The sequence below is a fragment of the Chaetura pelagica genome, unplaced genomic scaffold, assembly GCF_000747805.2.
Source record: "Chaetura pelagica isolate M959 unplaced genomic scaffold, ChaPel_1.0 scaffold344, whole genome shotgun sequence".
NCBI classification, from domain to species: Eukaryota; Metazoa; Chordata; class Aves; order Apodiformes; family Apodidae; genus Chaetura; species Chaetura pelagica.
In genome coordinates, this window is record NW_009953098.1 from 7,635,361 (window position 1) to 7,658,333 (window position 22,973).

Genomic DNA, 22,973 nt, shown 5'->3' on the forward strand with positions numbered 1-22,973 from the left:
CTGTCATGTGTGTTAGTAGGTTGGTCTTGCAGGGTACTTGCTGCCTGTTGTTCTCCTGAGATACAGATGCCTTAGCTTTCGGTTGCTTCTCTTGATTTTCATTTTTCTGGTTAGGTGGAGTGGCTTCAAGTATTGAGGATCTGGAAGGTCAGCACTGGCTTTTGGACAATAATCTGGGCATAGAATTTCTGCTGGAGCAGGTTATTAATTGATGAGACAATTTGGATTCCTTAAAATTATTGAAATGCCTTTGAAGTTCATGCTTGGAGTCTTTCAGTAAAATGCAGTGCATTTAAGCAAGGAATGTAAAATAGATAATTATTTCCTAAATAACTGAAGTTAAGACTTCCAGTGTGAATTCTCAATGTAAAAACAGAAAATAACATGATGATACTCTTTCAGCATAGAACTCATTGTAATGCTTTGATTTTTTTTCTTTAATTTAGATCTAATACAGTGCACGAATGAAATGAATGTGAATATTCCGCAGTTGGCAGACACACTCTTTGAAAGAACTGCGAACAGTAGCTGGGTTGTAGTGTTCAAAGCTCTAATTACAACACACCACCTCATGATGTATGGGAATGAGGTAAGACACAATTAATTCTATTAAAACCTCCTTGACAGTCTTTTTAAAAATTGTCTCAATCTATGAAGCATTAGATATGTACATCAGTTTTTCAAAGGACTTTGTTTTACCTTTGCTGATGGCTGTAAAGTAGTTTTCTAGAGAAGAAAATATTCCTTCCTTATTTCATTAATTAAATATATCAGTGTTTGCAGTTTACCTGCAGGTACCTGGTTTTGGGCTATGAGGGAATAATGAGTGACCCTTATAGAATAAAGACTTGAAAAACTTCTGATGACCTTTACTTCATTAGGCTAGTGCTTATCAGTAAAAGCACAGGAGAAGAGTCTTGTTAGCACTCCGTAAATGTGCGGCCATTAACAGATAAGAACACGGACTAAAGGGGGGGAGGAATATGGTGACTAGAATATTTGATCTTGCGAATCGTCGTCTAATGGGCTGAATCTTCGTATGTTTCTGACATTAATGTTCCTTGAAACAGGTTTCTGTTGCATTGAGTTAGCTTTAATTACTTCATCAGTACTTATGAAAGACAATAACATAGCATTAGAAATGTAACCTCTCTTACACAGTTCTTCCATTTTAAAAAATAAACTTTGCCTTGGTCAGGTGACAGTTTACTCCTGAGCTTGTGTGTAGTTATTCTCCAAATAAATGTCTGGTGACTACTGGCAGTATTGAAATGATGACTCTTAAAAGGTACTGCTTCTAGCCATTAAACTGCTCTGAAAACATAGTGTTGCCTCTTCACTCCAAAGCTCTGTAAGCTTGATGGAAATTACTTGTAAGACATATTGTGCTCTTTGTTACACTTTCCCAAGTTATTTATGTGCTTAAATTGTAGTTTGAATGGATGATAAACTGAAATTAGGGGATAATACAAAGTAAGATTCACTGCTTGAAATTCACTATTTATTCCAAGTGTAAAGCTAAGCTGAATGTTGTAAGTCAGTTTGTATATTTTATTTGTTCTTCTTCCAATACAGTTCATATCTACACACTGGAACTTGCAAGAAAAAAAAACAGACAACCATAAAAAAATATTAAAACCTAAGAGTTATGGGCTACTGCTCAGTATCTGTTTGCCTATAGAGTGTTTTGTAGTGGCAGAAGAACTGAATTTTTGTCTGTATCAAAACTGCTTCGTGGCTTTTAATGGCTGTATTTGAAATGTGAAAAATAATTCTTTTATGCCTGCTAAGATAATGTGGCTAGAACACTAGGTCTGAAATTTCAAATGGAACATGTACTGCTGTTCTAATACGTTAAAATAAGCCTTTGTCTTAAACAGAAAAATCATCAGATGTTGGACTTCTATCTTAAGTACAGGAAATACAGCAGACAGTCAAAATATCTCAACAATCACTGTGTTGCAGTGTCTCTTTTGACATGACTGCTTGTTTCTTGTGATGAAGTTTTGGGTGAGACAGGTTAAAGCTCCTCTCACCTGTGCATTTCTGCAGTGCAAGACCTGTGATATCTAGAGAGTGAGTTAGCCTTGGCCCTTCTAAAATGAGAATCTGAACAGTAGCTAATTTTGAAATGTGTACAGGCACCTTTTGAATGTCACTGTTGTGTTCCTGATCATGTTCCAACTGTTTTTCTTCACTTTGAATGCAGAACTAAGATGTACAAAGACCAGATAAACCAACTGGAAAACAGAATGAAAAGTTAAAACAGTGCCAGGGCTGTTGGTAGGCAAGCTGTGTGTTGTAGACTTCGGTGAACTCTCTAGCTATAGGCTGAGAGCACATGCGGAGTTACTGATGAGTTGATATGTGACAAGCTGGAGAATCATTTGGGCCTCTTGGAAGGTGAAAGAACTGCTTTCAGTTTAAATAGTACTCATGAGAAGTATTTTCTTGCTGTGCTGAGCCCTTATTAAAATTCCCAAAGAGCAGGTGCTATACAGAGCCTGACTGGAAAAAAAAAAATCCTACTTTTGTGTGGTGTGATATCCAAACCTGGTAGATGGGTGCACTTCTACCATCATGGGTGAAGGAACACGCCCTGTGGGTTGCAGCAGCAGAGAAATTCAGCTCAAAGATGTAACCAGTCCCTTAAGCCATAATTGCTTGTAATCCTCTTTCATGTACTAACACACCTACAAAGAAGCAAGAAAATCAAGAAACCAAAGTCATAGGAGGTGATGTGGAACAGTGGCAAATTGTTAAAACTGCCTTGCTATCTGGATATCTTTGTCTTGCATTATTTATGGAGCTAGCAGTTATTTGTCAACTTAAATGTTGTTGAGACAGATAATGGCATTATTTAATTGATATATGTATATATTTTTTTGATATATAAATTATAATCCTAGCTGCTGCTCACCACAGCTCCAGAAGCATCATTGTCACTAATTGCTTTTAAACTTTGTAACTAAGTCTGTCTCCCACTGCTACAGCAGCAATAGGGCTGTGCAAACCCTGGGAGCTTGGATAATGCAAGTGGTATTTTGTGTTGTCCAGCTTGTCTAATCTAAACTCCAAAGTTAACCTAAGCAGCTTCTTCTAGGATTGTTACTCTTTTATTCACAGGCAGGGATGTCTTTACTTAGTTTAAATTTATGTTTTTGCCAAATAAAGTTCTGGATTTCAGAGGCTCTAAACTGATCATCAGTAGTTTCAAGTTTTCCTTTAAATTCTTCCATTTAGACTTAATTCTGTTGTTGATAGTTTACTACAGTTACAAGTGTAGTTTTCTTGCATTACTCTCAAGTGTTTTGACTCTCACAGCAATGATATTCTCAATGTTTTCTTCAACAGCGCTTTATCCAGTATCTTGCATCCCGAAACACTTTGTTCAATTTAAATAACTACCTGGACAAAAGTGCCATGCAGGGTAAGAACCTTTCACTGAAGGAATTATCTCTATTGCTTTTTGCTCTGTGGTAGTGCCTGTGTTGATGCATTCTGGGAGATGAATGACACTTAAATGAAAAGGTGGTCTCATGCGTCTTGTATGATGCACCAAAGAATGTCCAAGGCTGTAGACATAAGGAAACATTCTGAGTTGCCTACCTTAATGCTAGAAATTTGTCTGTAATTTATATATCGTGTGCATACACAGGTGTAGATTTTAAAATTTTAACTCTTAACATTGACTAGAATAAAGCTGATGATTATTAGCACAATGATCTATGCCATTGTGTTTTAGTGTCTCAGGAGAAAATGTTTACTGTGAAGGTGCATGGCAAGAACTTCTTCAAATCTCTGAGAAGTTTAATTACTTGCCAAAGGTAGAAAACATTTGTGGTTTTTGAGGCATTGCAGATAAGTTATCGAAGTCTTCAGCATTTTTCTGGGAATACAGTTTTGGTTGAATTTCAAGAACATCTTAAGGGCTGCTTGGTTCTTGTCTAATGTTTTAATGTGATTACGTGTTTATTCTCATAATTGCAATAAACACATTGGGAAGAAACTGTAACATTACATCTCATGGTGAAAAATAGTAAATCTCAATACTCTGAAAAGTGCATATGAAGTGCTTTTTATACAAGTTGATGTAAAACAAGCTAGTAGGAGAATAGACCTTGAAAGTAACTTAAGAGAAACAGTACCCCTTCAGAATGTCTAACTGATGAATGCTTAACTTTTAGGCTATGATATGTCTACCTTCATTAGGCGATACAGCAGATACTTGAATGAAAAAGCACTTTCATATAGACTTGTAGCAGTTGACTTCACCAAAATGAAAAGAGGGTAAGACTGTTACTACTTCTTTTGCTGGGTCTTTCATACGGGGGGAGAGGGAGATGCTAGTTGTTCCTGAGTTGTTCTCATAGATCTGTGTTCTTTTGGCCCTTTGAAGCAATATAGTATTGTTGGAACAGCAAAACGTGCTGAGGTCTCTTGGTAACTTGTAAACTTGTGTGTTCTACTCTATAGGACAGATGGAGTGATGAGAACCATGAATGCTGAAAAGCTTCTGAAAACACTTCCTATCATACAGAATCAGCTAGATGCACTCCTTGATTTTGATGTAAGTACTTTAAGCTCAGTGTTAGGTCACACTCTAATTTTGAAATGGGAGTTTCATTATTTTATTAAATACTAATTTACTTTCTCATTGCTTTCTACACAGGCAAATCCAAATGAACTAACAAATGGTGTTATAAATGCTGCCTTTATGCTCCTCTTTAAAGATTCCATTAGACTTTTTGCAGCATACAATGAGGGGATTATTAATCTTTTAGGTACGTGAGAATTTTTTTAGCTTTGGAACTTTTGTGAAAGATGTTGAGAGAACTAAATAATATAGACAAGTTCTGACTATTATTTCCTAGTAGTTTGTCACTGTTCTGTTGCTACTACATTGAGCCTGTCTTATTTTCAGTGCATAGGCTCAAATGTACACTTCTACCTTGAAAATACATCTTGAAACAGAAATTGGGATGAGAGTGTGACTGATGAGACTAAGACAAAGATACCATAAAAAGTGCAGTTGATAACCTTTGGCAGTTGGAATGTAAAAGTATTAGTAACATACCTGGTATTTTGAGTATTTAGTGTATCGCAGTATGACTGACTTCTGGTTACCCATACTTTTTAGCATGAGTATTCACTTTTACCTGCTGCCTGAATGTAAATGACATGTAGGGTTTTTTGTTCAAGTTTTGAGCTTTTTAGCAAAGCCTTATAATGATTATTCAAGCAAATTTCTGAATGAAGACATCTCATCAGTTTGTTCTGTTAATTGATTAGTTTATACTCAATGAAGTGTATATAAGTATATAGGGCAAAACCGTAACAAGTGAAGGATGTGGTTGATATTCCTTTATGCTGGTCAGTTCATTATATGTTCCATTTCAGTACCCTTTGTGGTGGCTTTGGATATTGAGCCCATTTTCAAGCACCAAAATGTATTGATGCAGGATCGAAAAATGGAAATATAGACCAGGGATGTTTTCAAATCACAAAAGAATTTGCCTTATTGCCAGCTAATAAGCTGACTTCTTGAAATTATTCCCTATAATGTCTAATTTAACAACTGCAGTGATTCACTCCCATGTTTAATAAAGCTTTGCATTATATTTTAGTGTACTGAAATGGAAAAAATGTTTTTCTATTGACTGACTTACTACAAAAAGTGTCAGGTATTAATGTAAACTTGAAAATCTGAATAGCTTTGAGTTACTTCTGTCTGTTCTCTCTGTGATGCTTGTCTAGAATTAGCTTTTGTAATACTGTCTCAGCTTTTTGCTGGGGAGGCTGTTATTTCACAAGAGTTTTATTTGCATCCTCAGAAAGATATTTTGATATGAAGAAGAACCAGTGCAAAGAAGGCTTGGATATATACAAAAAATTTCTAGCCAGAATGACCAAATTATCAGAGTTCCTCAAAGTAGCAGAGGTAAATAAATCTACATCTATGGAAAAGATACAATTTAACTGCCTGTGCTGGTACAGTCATCTATATTCATAATGACAACTTTACAAACAGACTGCTGTTTGCTTAACTTTGCTGTACAAGGAAGTATTCTACAGATAAGGTACTTTAAAGATGTCTACGCTCATTAACATGAAGTGAGATTCCTGGGTATCCTTACTAGCCAGACAATATAGTAAGCTTTCTGAAGTGGTATTAAAAATTTCAGGAATGGTCCAAAATGCTACAGTCTCTTTACAGTGCTCTCCTCTACTGTACCTGTTAAAAATGGAGTAGTTGTTCCAGTAAGCAATGTAGGTGTTTCTAATGCTCCCCATAAGCTTTTCTGCATGAAAAGTTAGGCTGGATGAAAAGTTTGGTTTGCATTGAGATGCATCTTAATGTACATATGACTTCTAAGGTGTATTCCTAGTGAAACTCGTACCAGTTAAGCAAGCTAAGAATATCTCTTTAATATGGTAGTTTCTGTGTAACATTCAAACATCATTGCTTTCTGTTTTCATTGCCGCTGTATGTAGTAATGTACTTTTTTCTTTTTTTTTTTTTTGTAAACCCAGCAAGTTGGAATTGATCAGGGTGACATTCCAGATCTTACTCAGGTCAGTATACATGCCATACTGATTAACCCAATTAATTTGTTCTTTGCATTTTTAAAGATTGATGTGTATCATAATCCTTCATCTTGAACATTCTCTTCTGTGTATTTGTATATGGTAAATAGGCATGGTGACTTTCCCATGGATTAAATGTATTCAGTACTTGCACTTTCTAGCTCTTAGTAATGTGTTGTTAAGGCAATACAACTCACAGAAAATATTTTTCAAAAACTTCTGGTTTTTATCACAGAAGATTCACTGGCACATAAGCCACAAGCACCTTGCCATGCCTTAAGGAAAATCTTCGATTTCAGTGTAACTTAATATCTTCCAACACAAAGATTACAGGTAGCTAGTTCAGTCAAGAATGTTGTGGGTTTTTTTCCCCTGAGGCCTGAATAGTTTTGATGTTTCTGTGTCAGCACTTAAGGCTGGCTTCAATATGAGCAGTGTGAGGGACGTGAGCAGTGCAAGTCATGCTCTGGAATGTAGTCTGAATAGTGGAATGCAGGGGAACACTTTCTAGTGAGGGGAAAACTGAGGGGCAGAAAGGAGATGAGAAAAATGATTTGACCTGGTGAACAGCAAACACTAACAGTGCAGAGAAGGGCACAGAGTTACTCTTTGCCAGTTTCTATAGTTCATAGGAACATTGTATTTCTAACCTAGGACCATCCCAACAGGGCAAAGGTGCTTGGTATTCTTGCTGTAGCACAGAGTAGCTGGAAGGGCGGCATAAATAGCAATCTGTCAGGAGACTCAGGCAATGAGTTGGAGTGTCTTGGAGTTCTAGAGCACTCGAACTGTTCAAGTAGATTCAGTGTGAAACAGTTACAATCTAATGTGTAAACTTTGAACAATCGTATCTAATCCTGCACTACCTTCACAAAATAGAATTTTGTGGGTTAATCATGTAAAAATATGTCTGCTGTGAAGATTTGCCTAAACTTCATCAGTGTCTTTCTAGTATGGAAGTAAAATGTAAACGACAAACTTCCATTGTCAGTGTTGTTCGTTACTGCCTAAGAATGATACCCATCTGAAATCATAAGTGCTTCAAAGTACACATCTCTAATACTTGCTCCTAGCAATTGATATTGACCCCTTTAAGATCTTCTAGGCCTTTGTTGTAGCAAAGAAATATAACTGTAACCAGCAGGGTGGAACAGGTAAAGAGTGAAAACTAGTCTGATGTTTTATAATGGTGTTTGATCTTAGCATCTTACTCTGTCTTTTGATTAGTACTCCAGCATTCAGCTAGCCTGTATTATGCTGATCAAATTACACTCAAGTCTGAAGTTATCTCTCACTGGATTTGTGTGCACTTGTCCAGTTAATTGGGTCATTATAAGACTCTACAGGGTTTCTTTTGATTTAGTGAGAATAGGGGATTTGACTTCATTATGCTGCTTTACATCTGAAAATTTCAGTGAGCAAAACCCTTTCTGTCTAGTATTCTCAATTTTTTTTCTAATAGCTCAGCTGTTTTGTTTTAAGTGCACTTAGAAATGAAAGACAGCTCTGAACAGTGGCAGTAGGTGTCAGTATCATGTATTTTGGCAATTTCAGTGCTACTGTTAAGCATTCCACTTCCATAGTAAATGTGATGGCATTTAATAAGACTTGACTAATTGTACATCAATTAGGGCCACTTTAAAAGACTGTGCTAGAATTTCCTAATACTGGGCTTTCACTAAGTAGTAGTTTTCAGTGTGCTTGTGTTTCTGAAGTGAGTTCTGACAGGATCATGTCTTTTGTTTCTGTTCTGGTCTACCATATTTAATATTTTTCCAAAAACTTGTTTACATTTCTGTTGTGTATTCTGTTCTGGGATATGCATATTTCTGAGTTTCTTTAAGCTATTTGTGGCAACAAAGGTTTTATGTCTCTAGAGGTTGATTATTACTGCTGCTTTAGTAACACTTTTATTCCTTGATTCTAATGTCTACAGTGTTACCACTTTTGCCAGTTTCTATAAAAAATATTTTCCTTTGTAAGTGCCTTGTTTCACAGTGTTGTTCTTACTTTCTCTTGATAGCAGCTACTGTATTTCATAAACACAACGGGCATTTTGGATGTTGGTCTGTCAAATGTCTTAGGGTGGGAGGAGGGAGGCTGAGTCACAAAATACAGCCCTTTTCCAGGTCATAATGTATATCAACCCAGGTGTCTTTTCTGACATAAAACTAGTTAAAATTTGTTAACTCAAAATTTGGTCTCTTATTATTTTTTTTTCCATGTCTGCAGCAATGAGAAAGCTCAGAAGTTACTGGTTTGTTGGGTTGAGATTTTGTGGTTGAGAGGGTTGTTCAGAGGGTTTTAGAAGCAGTAAGTAAACAGAATATGCTTTTCCATACAGATAAGTTTTATAGTGGCCTTGAAAAAAAAATATGAAAACTTTCCAGAATTAGTGTGTATGCTCCTGCTGTTAAGATTATCTAGTTGTCATACAATGCTTTTTGCAAACTGTTGTTCCTCCTGAAAGATGAAAGTATGGGGGTTTTGGTTTGGGATTTGTTGCGTTTTGGTTTTTTTTGTCCTTGATCTCAAAATATTCCCCCTTGGGGTTTAGCTGTCTAGTTTGAACACTGGATATATTCATGACCAGTTGTTGAGGTAACTACACTGTCTTAGCTTTACCTAGTTCTATTTATAGAAAGAAGTATCAACTCGGGCCTTAAGTTTAGGCCAGGCAGTTTTATAGGATTATTCTAATTGCTTTTCTTTGCATCTCTTGTAGCTTGAATTGGCCTTCATTGAATATGGAAAGCTAGAGTTGTGTTCCATATTTCAGAGTTGAGCTTGACAAACCCTTTTGTGGTTAATATTTTTCCATCTTCCAGAAAATACTTTGCTCTAGCTTTTAGTACAGAAGGGCTAGCAAGGGCAAGGTTGTTTTTCTTTCAAACAATTCCTGTCCTATCTCTTTCTATAGAAAGCTGGCAAGTGGTAAGAGAGCCTTAGAATCTCTGAACCTTGCCAGATGAGGAGGACTGAGCTGGCAAGTAGGTTAAAACTTTAGAGGTCTATTCCCTTCATCTGAATGTGCAGTAGGATTTATTTCACTTGTTTAATGAAGTATGGACTATGTAGTTAAAAGCCAAGAGAGCAATATGGCTAGAGCAGCAAGGCAGTGAGCTCTTACAAATGAGCCAGCCTCATAGGTTTTTTTGCTGGAGGTTGTTTTTATAGGGTGGTTGGGAGATACCTTACTTCATATTCAGACTGTGTAGTCAAGATGTGGGCAACTAAGCTGCTGGAGGATCTGCAAAACTAACCTTATAAGGGATGGCTAAGAGACTGGGGCTGTTAAGTCTGAAGAGCAGGAGGTTGAGGGGATACCTTATCCCTCTCTACAACTACCTAAAAGGAGGTTGTAGTGAGGGGGGATTGGTCTCCTCTCACTAGTAAGTCTTCACAGTAGAGGTTTGTTTTTTGGAATCTTCATTGCTTTAAAAACCAGTTTAATGTTTAAAAATGTCTCATGGGTAATGCTTTTCTGGGGCTAGGGGTGGGGTAGAATCCACCAAAACCAAACTTTATTTGAAGTAGTATTGCTAATTTTTAATGTTTTACATTACCAAAGGCTTTGGAGTAATGGAGTTGATTTACTATGTAGCTGATCAAATTTAATTTTGTTGCTTTTTATGAAACCTAACATTATTCTGTTGTCACGTGTTTCTAATGCAAGCCTTTGTCAGTAAATATTTTAATGGAAAGTGATTGATGTTTTGTTTTGGGGGGGGAAAGGGAAGCAAAAGTGCAAAGGCTTCATTTTGGTACTTCTGCATTGTTTAAGGGAATGCTGCTTAATCAGCTGTGATTCTTGGGTTAATCTTAGCATAACAAATACTGTTGCTAAAAAAAAGGAATGCAACTTGCACACACAGAAGCAGACCCACTCTGGGGGAATCCTTACTTCATGGCTGTGTGATGCTACTTCTTTTGAAAAACCAGAACTGTGTAGATAAAATTCAGGATGGCAACAAAAACCAAAGGGGAAATTATTGATGTGTGGGATTTTGTTTGTTTTTAGTGAATGAGGAAACTAATCTCCTTACTAAACAATGTGTTGTCTAGAAGCAGTGCTTTATAAATTCTTCTAACTTTAGGCACCCAGCAGCTTGCTTGAAGCACTGGAACAACATTTGGCTTCTGTGGAGGGAAAGAAGACAAAAGAAGTCTCCACTGCCAGCAGGTGAGCACCCAGTGAATTGCAACAATGCCTTTACTTAGGATTTGTCATATACAAAGAATTTTCAGTGTTCAGTCATTTGATGCTCTTGAATTTTATTCACTTCCAATTATATTTTCCTAGAAGTTTAGTAAGTAGTAGTCTGATGGCTTAGTCACATTTTAAAGTGTGTGACAGACTTACTATGCTGTAGTAAACCACCAAACTGAGACCTTGCATATTATTATTCTTAGCTTTTACTTGTTTGAAATAACTTGGCTTATAAAACTTCTAAGGTATTAGGGTTTTGAGGCTCTTTTTACCCAAGACTGAATGGCATTTATCTTTTATTGTCAATTATTGACCTCTCAGACCATGATTTTATCTTAACCTGCTCATAGAATTCTTCAGTCCCTTCTCAGAACAGCCAAATTAGCTTAGATGCTTTGTGCTGACAGGAAGTGTTACTCGTTTTGTCAAGTGCTGTATCAATATGTATGCAAAGTACTTCTGAGAGCAAGAGATCTCTTTTGGCATAGGCATTCTCCCCTAGCAACTTGGTAAATATTGATAAACTGTAAGCTACATTCCTGAGTTGCTGTCTTTTTCCTCAGACGGTTTGGTCTGGTTTTGGGGGTTTTTTTTCTTGTTTGTTGTTTTGAGGTTTTTTATCAAGTATACTATATTGGCAGTAACTCTTGTGCTTTGTTTGCTGTTACATATACAGTATGTACAAACAAGCTTTCTGTGCCTCTGCCCCTTGAATGGAATAGAATTCCAGTCTAGTCTGTATGATCTTAAAGAAAAAGACTGCACTTCCCATTTCTACCTGCTGAAACGAGGGAGTAATTCTGTGCACTCGTGCTTCTTTTTCACTAAACTCCCTCATAATTGTGGTGTCTGCTTTTCTGTACCAGAGAGGAAAGGAAGAAAAGACTGCAGTGGAGAGGGAATGACACACAACTAGATAAGAAGTTTGGTGATTAAACTATAAGTGATGTATACCTGACTGTTTTATCTTAATAAAACTTCCTTTATTAATTATTGGTTGCAGAGATCGTGCATTGTCCAGTGCTGTTTCCACGCTTGCCAATACAGGAATGTCATTTAGTAGGATGGATGAGAAGGAAAAGCAGCAGGCATTGGAGGAGGAACAAGCTAGACTGCAGGCACTTAAGGTACTATATTCTTTACAAGTTTGTATTTTGAGATAGTTCTAACTGGTTACAGGTGAAAACCAGAATTGGCTTAAAATAGCATATAGTGGGGCATCTCATCTTTAGATAGGCCAAGGAATGATTCTGTAGGATGCTGTTGTGATGGCTGCCAATATGTGGTCACCCTTCTACCCTAACAGCAGAGAGAGATGGGTCATCCTCAACAAAGGTCCATTGACCTGTTGCCTCAGTATGACTATGAAGGGAGCCTAGAATGTGTAGCTAGAAATGTTATACTGCTAGACAGTTAGCTTGAAAAAATTATTTAAAACCTCAAGACCCACCTTTATTTTAAAGGCTTTGTTAAAACAAATACTCTTATTTCTTATTTCAGTCATCTTTCTGTTTTCAAGACTTTACAGAGGAGTAACTCGTTTATGTATTAGGATAATAATTAAAATTTCTTCTTGGAGAAGGCCCTCAGGACCTTCAGGATAGGTTAAGAAACTAATAAAACTAAAATGCAAACTATATTTCATCTTTCAGGAGCAGCGATTAAGAGAGATTTCAGTAGTATCAAATTCTACTTCCACATCAGCATCCCCAAGCACCTTATCAGGAAAAAGTGTGAATACCACTGTGGCTGTTGACCTCTTTGCAGTACCAGCTCCCACAACAAACAGGTGAGAGACACTCTGCTTTCTGAAGCAAGCAGAAATTATTGCATTGACCTGTAGCTCCACAACCCACTGTGAAGTACTAATCTAATTTACTTCTCAAGTACTTTTGAGGAATAATCTTTTGCTGGTGCTTTTCTGGTATATTCACAGGAATTTTGGGATCTGTCAATAAGTAGTGCTTAATTACTAGAGAAAGTGATACTGGTATGTGTTCATGTAACACAAGAATACAATGCCTATTACGTAGCTTCATGCTTTCTTTCTTTTCTTACTCAGCATGCCCAACCTCTCTAGTGATCTTTTTGATCTTCAGCCTGCATTTGTTCCAGCAGTGCAGAGTACTCCAGCTATATCAACAGCAAGCAGTGCTTGGGGAGGTGAGCTGATACCATGATTTGACTGTCCAAATGATGATAATTCTTAGAATACAAGGACAAAATACAGATTCATACTTAATTGAATCTACATCTTAAACCGTAATTATTTTGATCAAGACATTTTTATCTTTGACAGAATATACAGTAAGTAATCTGAAAACTCTGCTTAACTGCTACAGAAAAGTTACTGTTTTTTTAACACATAACAGTAGTGTCAGTGTGCAGTAGGTGAAATGGAGAAGCTGTTCAGTCAAGGGGGCAGGTAGAAGAAATGTGGCTAAAATCAAAGTTTAAAACTGCTGGGAAATATAAACTAAGCAGATGTAACTGAAAAGGTGCTGGACTAGTATTTCAAATCATTACCATGATATTTAATATACTTTTCATTTAAAAGGTGTTGGTGTCTTCCAAGTCCTTATGACAAAGCTGTCATTCCCAGTTTCTTGGGCACAACATTCTCTGTACCCTCACCTATCCCTTCAAAGAATAATCAGGGTAGATGTCAGAGAAATGTCTTAAATCCTGAAATAAAGCAATGATAGCACCATTATAAGTAAGTGTTGGTATTTTAATAGGTGGATTTGATACGCTTCTGTGCTAATTAAAAGGTAGATTTTTGAAGCTAAAAATGTAGTCTCTAACTTTATTGATAAATGTTCTGTCAATCTTCCCCTCCTACCCAATGGCAATACTAGAATTATTTTCCCTAAATAGAGCAAGCTGTTAAGATTTTTATCAGAAACCAAGAATTTGTCTTTAATGTGCTGATTTACAGTTTGACTATGTCTGGAGCTTCTCATATGCAGTCATTTCAGTCTGCTTTTCTTTTCCATTATTTGTATTCTATTCTTTCCTTCACTTCTGCATCTGAAAGGTCCTTTCCCGTCCTCAAATGGTTGTGTTGGTTCTCCACCTCATCTGGACATCTTTGACATGAAGCCAGTTGAAGAAGCTGTAAAATCTGCCACCTCTTTCATCAATTCTACTTTTCCCTCCAAACAAACAGTGGAACTATTTAGTGGTAAAAACAAACAAACAAAACCCATGTACTTTCTTTACAATTGGAGATGATAATGCTAATAAACTGGTTCATGTAATCTTTTTGTGGTTTGGACCAATCTTCACTTTTATTAACAAGTGAAAATGGTGCATTAATTCCAGATGTAGTAAATCGTTTCCTTAAAGTTCTAATTCTACAGTTGAAATAGCTCATTATTTTGTTGAGCTTGCCCAACATAGGCTTCAAAAGATTTGTAATGCTGCTGGAATTTTTGCTGATTTATTTCAAATGGCAACCTCCTTTCTCTTTTGTAATGGGGAATGCAGGAGCTACTTGAGCTTTTCAAATTGCTAAATGAAAAACAAAAACAGCCCTTTTTATTACTAAAAATTCTTAATTTATAACTACAGACTTGGTTTTTTGGTTCCCTCTTCTTTTTTCTCTTTTAAACTGATCTTATTTTCTTCTCTCTTTTTATGAAGATGACTTTACTGGTCATAAACCTGCATATGCTTCTGTGTATCATCCTCTGAATGTTGATGGTAATTTCATTTCTTTTTTAAAAAAAATTCTGGTTTCACTGTAGTGAGTGTTACTACTCCATTGATGTAATTGATTACCCTAAACTACTTTACAGGTTTTCCTCTTCATTCAGCTGCTCCAAGTACCACCTCTTCAACAATTAATGTAGACTTTGATGCTGTTTTTGGAGGGAAATCTACAGCAACAGAGTACAGGACTACAACTGGTAAAAAACAGCTTATGACTAATTTATCCCTTACAGGCAACAGTTGCTTAACAATTTAGCGTAATTGCTATTGCAGTTCAAAATTTAATAACTTTGTACATTTGCAAGCTGCTTATAGGTCTGATAACAAGTTGTAGTTATTTAAAATTAGTTTTTACTAATCTAATACACTGTGTAATAACGGTTTCCTCTCTTTTTGGGGAATGCACTTTGATCATGGCCCACTGGATATCTCTTAACGGGTAAGCATTTGTTAATCTCTTTTCATAGAATCCTAGAATCATTAAGATTGGAAGGGACCTCAAAGATCATCAAGTTCCAACCCCCCTGCCATGAGCAGAGAACCCTGCCACTCGGATCAGGTTGCACAAAACCTCGTCCAACCTGGCCTTAAAAATCTCCATGGATGGGACATCAACAAATTCCCTGGACAACCCATTCCAGTTCCTCACCACCCTTATAGTGAAGAATTTCTTCCTAACATTTAACCTAAATCTCCCCTCTCTCAGTTTAAAACCATTATCCCTTGTCCTGTCACTGTCTTTTCTGATGAAAAGCCCCATCCCAGCTTTCCTGTAGGCCCCTTTCAAGTACAGGAAGGGGCAATAAGGCCTCCCTGGAGCCTTCTCTTCACCAGGATGAACAGCCCCAACTATCAACCTGTCTTCATAGCAGAGGTGCTCCAGCCTTCTAATCATCTTCGTGGCCCTTCTCTGGAACTTCTCCAACAGTTCCATGTCCTTCCTGTGCTGAGGGCTCCAGAGTTGTATGGAGCATTCCAGGAGGGGTCTCACTAGTGAAGAGTAGAGGGGCAGAATCCCCTCCCTGGCCCTGCTGGCCACACTTCTTTTGATGCAGCCCAGGATGCAGTTGCTCTCTGGGCTCCAGCACACACTGGCAGCTCATGTCAAGCTTCTCACCAACTACCACCCCAAGTCCTTCTATAATGAAAATGCCTCTCTGGATTATGGATGTCTTTTGTTAATAGAAATTAACTGCTTTGTTAACAGTTGCTTTTATGTTCTTTGTTCAGCTTTTAACTTTCTAGATGATGTATTGCAACCCACAGTACCCCCACAAAGTCAAAGAGCCACTTTAGCCAACCAGCAAAGCGGAAAAATTTTGGCAAATGACCTCGATTCTTCCCTTGCTAATCTAGTGGGAAGTAAGTGTGAAGCTTTACCTTTCCCATTTGTTAATGAAAACAAACCAAGCCTTTCCCCTGCAATATTGAAAATGCTTAGGGATTTTGTCTGTTTTTCTTTCACCCCAGATCTCGGCTTTGGAGGAACTCCATCCAAAAAGTAAGTGCGTATATGTACCTATAATATTCTTACATGACTATTCAATAGTCTCTGGCACAATTTACTTGCACTAACATAGCAAGAGTCTCAACTCTTGGAAGTAATCTGCTACCAAATACAGCATTGAAACGGTGAGTTTGTGGTCAGTCAACATAACATGGTCCACCTTAACTTTTTGCAATAGCTTTATTTTTATCTAAGTATTTTATGAAGCACCATAAAAGCTCTTGGAGTTACATGAAACTCCAATTAATTGTTATGCTGTACAGTGCAGTAGTGATAGTTTACTTCTAACACAAAACAGAATATTCAGACTTCCTGCTACTGGAGCAGAGATATAGAAGTAGTTATTGAAATCCTGAGTTTATTCCACTTGTAGATTCCAGCTGTGGACATGTATTAAGGCATGTTTTGGTTTTCCATTATGATGTTCCTCTGGCTGTTGGCTTTGTGAAAACTAACACAACAGTTTTGTTTTAGATCAGATATGCAGTGGACCCAACCTACAGAGAAAAAACTTACTGGTGGAACGAACTGGCAAGCCAAAACAAGCACATCAACCACATGGAACCCTACTCCCTTACCCACTATCCCACATATGGTAATTTCAATACTACTGAAATGCTGCTTCCCTGCTTGAATTAACTTTAAAAGAATAGCAAAAGCTTTTTTGGATGAGTCTGGGGAGTAGGGGGTAAATGCTTGAAGGATCACTTCTCAAACTGAATTAAGTAGAGATTTGAGTATGCTTCATTTCCTTCCACTGTAAAACTTGTCTGTTAAGGACTGAAATAACAAGCCTTTAACTTGGGACATACCTCAGTTCATAGGTTCTTCTTGAATTGAAACAAATTACCCCAAACCAGAAAATTTCTCATGCCTGTTTTCCACATCTTACACGAGTATGTTCATTCAAAATTATTAAAGTGGAATAGAATATTAAATCTAGTCCTGGACTCAAAAATGGAACTTAAATTCAGGTGAAAGGATGTCTCACTGTGCAGCACTTTCATGTGAGACTTCTGAGACCATAACATCTTTTTATGCCCTCTGGTGCTCTAGAATGCTGTTAAGAGTGCTGATGCATTCTTATTTTTGGAAGACAGGGCACATGACCAGACATTGATCAGTCCATTTGGGTTGTATGTTTTTATTTCATGTGCTCACATTCCATGCTTTCTGGTCTAGGCATTTCAGTGCTTTTTGCCAGGTATCTGTGGACTCATTTGCTTGGGATTCCAGCAATTAATGATGCAAATAATTAGCTCAGCTTTGGACATCTTGAAAATCAGTGCCCCAGTACTGGAAATGCCCAGCTGTCCTTGCTTGGTCTGTGGCATTCAGAGTACTAACCCCCCAATTCATGTATAGTCTGCATACTCTTCAACAGTGAAGTATTTTACTTAGCACTCCATTTTTAATATAATTAGCACTGCTTAACAATTCATGGCAGTCAGATGTGCATGCATTGCTCTGCCTGTGAACATAACCTGATATAAGTTATTACTGACTTTAGATGCTCTTCACTGTTCTTTTTTTGGTTTGTCAGAGTTAGTATATGAGCAATACTTACCTGACAAAACATCTGCTGCTGTTTGTTTCTCAATCTGAATGGTCACTGGCTTCCTTGGTTTTTCTGTATCCTCCTCACTGATGATGGGAGGAAGTGGTACTGCATGCTATGCCCTCTGAAAGCTTTTCTCAATGTTGGTGTGAGCCATGTGCTCAAATCTGGCTAGATTTAGTAAAATTTCTGGTTTTGCTGAAAGTCTTTCTAGTGGTAGCTTTCTAGGCAGGGAGCTTATCCAAATTAGCGGGCATAGTTATTGATGTTACTCTCCTTCTGCTTTATTTACTCCCACTTTTTTAATAAATTAGTTGAGCGTAATTATAGACATTTATGGTACTGGACTTGAATCCATCCCTTGGCTAGAATTTCCGGTTCAAATACCTCTTAAATAATTTTCTGTCCTTACTCCTTTTGCTGTGCCAGAATGGAGTACACTATCCTGGATATGTAAGTCAATTTCTTGTAAATATGTTGGTTAGTTTAAGTAGTGAAAAATACATATTTTTTACAGTTTTACATATAATACTGGTGTGCATGTGCTTATCTAAATTACATTAAAATTTTCTTGATTGAAGGTACCTGCTCCTATCACATACCCAGTGACCCCACCTCAAGTGCCTGTGTATGGAATGGTAAGAAATGTGATTGTCTTGTATTCCTGAAAAAACTAGTTGTTTCCTCCAGTGGGTTTCATGGCATACTCAAATTGTCCTGCAACTAGTGTGTAAAATCTGATAGTATTTTCACTCTGTGCATTGGAAAAGATTGCTCCAAATTTTATGCAGCAAGTTTTTTAAAAGCTTTAACTTTACAGCACGTGTCTATACACTTATTTTCTACTATACTTACCATGCAAAAAGATGTATCTTCTACAATTAGTTTCAATGTTCTGTGGGGCTTTTGTTTTTCTAACAGGTACCTCCTCAGATTGGAGCTGCTCCTTTGATGGCATCCCAGTCAATGATGTATACACAGCCTGGTCTAAGGCCAACAAATCCTTTTGCACCTGTTTCTGAAACTCAGGTGGACTGTTTTCTTTCATCTTGAGATGGCATTGAAAAGTTTTGGCAAAAACAAGCAAAAAAGTGCTACTAATGTATTTCTGCATTTGAAAGTGAGAGGTTGCTCAGTCAAGGGCAACAGCTTTTGCTGGTGAGGAAGTAAATTCAGATGGTGAGACAGTGCAAATGTAGGAAGCAAGAAAGAAAGTAAAAATTGGAGAAGATTAGAGTTTCAGAGGCTAACTTATTGCTATGTCAGTATTAAGAAAATCGGACAGGTGAAAATACATAGAATTTAGGCTAACTGTGACACTAGCCAGGTGCTTGGTTTAGTCTTGCTGACTGGAGCAGTGGTAAAAACTTTGTGAATACTCAGGTGGTGGGGAGGGAGAAAAAGCTATGGGCAAGAAATCAGCCAAGTTGAAGAAAGTTTGTACTCCTGTCCTCCAAATATGTTGGTCTTAATGTTCCTTGGGGATTTTTAAAGTGCCCAACTATAGCTTGCAAGTAACAAGGCAGTTGAATAGACTGATGATTCTAAAACACTGAGAAACCATATGTTATGTGAGTGCATTAATATGTAATCTCTACTTCACAGATACAATTTATGTAGAGCCGCCAAAGCAGCAAGATGTGAGATCAACCAAATACTGGTAAAAAAAGAAAAGACTGAATTTCAGTTTTTCCATGATGTATTCCTGAACAGGGCAACTGTTTCTTCCCTGTATAATAAGATATTATTTTGACTTGCGATGCTTTAGAGATTCTTGTTTATAACAGTCACTGCAGTATGAAGTCATATTTGTTCGCTGATTTTTTTTTTTAAATGGCTCAGCAGAAAACTGTATTGAAGTTTACTCAGAGGGTGCAAGCTAGATTTATCATCTGCACAGCTGAGAAGAGAGGGCTACATGATTGCTCTACAACCTTCTTAATCAGTGGATTACCTTAGGGAGTTAACTGAGGATGTCAAAGTTATTTATTTTCTCCATAAATTCTGTGGCTGTTGTAACCAAGACACAACATAAATGAAGTTGAGCAATAAAAATTTTGTGTGCTCTAGTAAATACCCTGATAGAGCAATGCTTTGTATTATCATAAGGCAAATATTGTGTGAAATCAGACAGCTTTTTTGGATTAGAATAGCTTATAGTAATTTGCAAACTTTATAATGTGAGTTTGAAATGCTGTGAATCAACAAGATATATACATATTGCATATATATACATAAAAATAGTAAATTGCTCCATTGGTATGTCAGTGTCACGTGGCTAGTTGAAAGAGCCAGGCTCTGATGTGGGCTGAAAGTCTGTGATGGAGTAGGAGAAACAAGTGTGTGATAGAACAGCATATGCAGGTGAGGGGCCTGCTCTTCCATCAAGCATCTTCTCTGAAGAAAACATTGGTCATAGCTTTGGGAGCCAGGGAATGTAGGTATCCCCAGTCACCAAATGGGAGCCATCTGAAAATCTTGTTGCTGACTGCAAAAGAGACAAGAGATCCAATTTGTTTTTTTAAAAGTTCATTAAGTCATAAGAAGCAAACCTTGCAATAGTGCTGACACTTGTGAGCTGGCAATTATTTTGGAATTTTCCAGATGTAGAGAATAGCTTGTGCTGCTTTTCTGAGGTAAGAATCTAGTTGTAAACCATGTTAAAAGTAAATATTTTTAAATGTGTAAATATGTGCAAACTTTTAGGTAGTCTTTTCTTTAGTGCTGCAGTAATCTTTTTCTTCTGTAGTAATTTCAAGGTAAAAGTTCTATGTTAAGAAATCCAGACTCTCTTTTTGAGTGGAAAATCTTTTAAATCAAGTAATTTATGAAGTATACTATTCATGATGGGTCAGATGTGCAGAGTCTTCTGGCACATCTTTTGTATTTAGCAATCTTTCTTCAAAACTGCAATTGGCTATGAAAAGGCCTTACCTTGTATTTTTCAACATCTGATAAGAAGTGATAGCATTAAAAAAAATAAACTAATTTGGGAGCAACCTTTCTTCCAGAAGTTTTGTTGCAAAATACAATGAAAAGCGCTCCTGTAAAATTATTTCTGCTAATGATTAATACTAAAGCTGGGTTTTCAAAAAACTAAGTTTTCTGTTGTTACCATAAGTAGACCTCCAAAGTAGTGTCTTGTATCTGTTGGGGAATCTGTAATTGCAGAAATGTCTCTGACTCTCTCTGTAAATGCAAATAGGCCTGAGAATCTTGTGAAGCTGTCCTGCAGAGAATTTGTAAAGTACAGCACTTTCCTTATAGTGGGAACAAGCTTTCTCTTTTTCTAAATGCTTTATTCTGTCCAAAGAGTGCAAAAGTAGTATTTCTTAACTCTATAGAAATATTTTTGCCAAGTGAAACAACTCAAAAGAAACAAATTAAAAAAACACTCCCTAACCATTGGAATCTGTAACCACAAACTTCCTGGGAAATGTAACCTTGCAGAAATTTAAATCTCAGAGCTTCTCAATGTGTACTGATTTGAAAAATAATTTGGACTGGTGTATAGCAATTTATTGTTCAAGTTTGAATTTCAAAGGGCTGCAAGCTTTAATCCACCTTTATTGGGTTGAACAATTGTACAGTTTTAAGCCAATGAGTTCTTCAGTGCCTATGGTTACCCTCCACATGTTGAGGGAATAGATGCCATTTAGAATGGGGCATGGTGTTGAAGGGACTGTTTATTTAAGAAATACTGGATTCCATTGATTTATTCAGTGTTGAAAAGTCTTCAGTTCAAATTAGTAATAAATGTCAGGGCATTAATGACAGCACTGAGAGCGCTACAAGCAGGCAGTTCCTAGCACTGTAAGCTGTTAGGTCACTTTCTTATACTGAGTTGTATAGGTAATAATTATTTTAATAAAATATGCAAATAAATGCCTCGCAAACAGTATATATTGGTTAACTTTATTGCAAAGCATTCTGAATATCTGGAATGTACTTCACTCAGAAATGGATTTAGTACTAGGTATAGTTGCACTACTGATTTTGCTCTGGATTTTGTAATGGTTCTTGGGTAGGTTTTCTTGTAGCAAAGCTGTCTGATACAAATTTATTCAGTGTTACAGGAGTAACAGCCACAAAGTATATCTTAAACTTTATAAGCTACCTTCTTTTTGGTGTCATTCACAATGTTTGATACATTAAGACATGGCTTTCAGATTTATCCTTATGAAGAAAAGATTGCTTTACCCACTTCTCTCTGCACAAAAGCACACAGGACTGCTTTTTGCCAACCTCTGCCTTGTGCACATACTGGAATACATAAAATTGCAGAGTACTGTGTTTTAAATAACACAGTTCATACATCAGAAGTAAAAAACCGAGGACTTAGGATGCTGTCAAGGCTTTCATGACTCAGAACTTGTTCTCCAAGAAAACACTTTGAAGACAAAGGTTGTTCTTGAGGGTAACTAATAGCCCTCAAGAGTTACAAGGAATAGTAGTGATGAGTGAAACACTGAAGAGAGATGTATATAAATGTGACTTTCCATTTGTTTCCTTCCAACTGGTGTGATCAGAATCCTGTTCTGAATACTTCAGAGAGCAGATAACTAAGATGTCACTCCGTGTTTGTCTGAACAAGGAGGAAGACTTACAGTGTACTGTGTGCTGTGCATTGTTGTACTTTAGTGGGTCATTGAAGCCTAACTGTTGGGACTTCATGCTGCTGCAGGAAGGCTCTCTGTCCTGGGATATGCCATAAGGTAACTTTTGGGGGAATTTGGAAAGGTTGATTGTGTTAGGTCTGATGGACTGGAAAGTGTACCTCTTTTTAAATAACTGGGGTTTTCTATTGTTCTCTAGATATAGGTTGAATTTGCCTCCAAGAAGTGATTGAATTTTTTTTTTTCATTTTGGAAATATGTACTAGAGAAATCTCAGTTCTGTGCACATAGTGATGGAATACTTATAGGTAAAAATAACCAATGGACTTTTGTTTAAAAAAGAAAAAAACAACCCACACACAAAAAATCCAATTACAAAAAACCTGACTACAAGATTGAATACAGGGTGTATCTCCATTTGGGCTTTTTGATGTGTGGCAGGGAGGGTGGGGTTACAATTAGAATAGAATGCACTGTGGATCGGTGCTGAATTTGTACATAAAAAGGAAAACTTTTTGTTTTGGGTAGTTTGTATTGTAAGGACAACATCTAAAGGCACTGTGTATCAGTCATTTATTTCCATTTAAAAGATTATATTTTTGAGCAATGGAAACTACATGTTATCATTTATACATTACTGATAGGTAGGAATATAGAAAATCTGTTGCTATTACTCTGGAGATGTATTTGACTTACTGATATATACATGGTTGCACCACTACACAGATTCTCATGATCATTTATTTAAAGAGATTGTAGTAACTGATACAGTTACAGCAG

At 36.9% G+C, this 22,973-nt stretch overlaps 1 protein-coding gene across 1 annotated transcript; it reads left to right on the top strand.

Annotated features, from left to right (window-relative positions):
- The first annotated feature begins 452 nt into the window (after positions 1-452).
- Positions 453-19,870, top strand: LOC104388283 (phosphatidylinositol-binding clathrin assembly protein-like). Its single transcript, XM_009997132.1, has 20 exons — positions 453-589; positions 3,355-3,430; positions 4,188-4,290; positions 4,477-4,570; positions 4,673-4,784; positions 5,835-5,941; positions 6,535-6,576; positions 10,686-10,771; positions 11,802-11,925; positions 12,451-12,587; positions 12,861-12,961; positions 13,836-13,982; positions 14,444-14,503; positions 14,599-14,709; positions 15,743-15,874; positions 15,983-16,013; positions 16,494-16,614; positions 18,159-18,215; positions 18,499-18,606; positions 19,183-19,870. Exons 1-20 carry the CDS (start codon positions 470-472, stop codon positions 19,195-19,197), a joined length of 1,884 nt encoding a protein of 627 aa, XP_009995434.1. The 5' UTR covers positions 453-469; the 3' UTR covers positions 19,198-19,870.
- The last annotated feature ends 3,103 nt before the right edge of the window (positions 19,871-22,973 follow it).

Excerpts from the sequence above, each read along its gene's own strand:
- LOC104388283 (XM_009997132.1), top strand. The coding sequence starts at position 470 with ATGAATGTGAATATTCCGCAGTTGGCAGACACACTCTTTGAAAGAACT. Across the intron at positions 4,291-4,476 it reads TTCACCAAAATGAAAAGAGG|GACAGATGGAGTGATGAGAA; the intron begins GTAAGACTGTTA and ends TCTACTCTATAG. Across the intron at positions 12,588-12,860 it reads CCAGCTCCCACAACAAACAG|CATGCCCAACCTCTCTAGTG; the intron begins GTGAGAGACACT and ends TTTCTTACTCAG.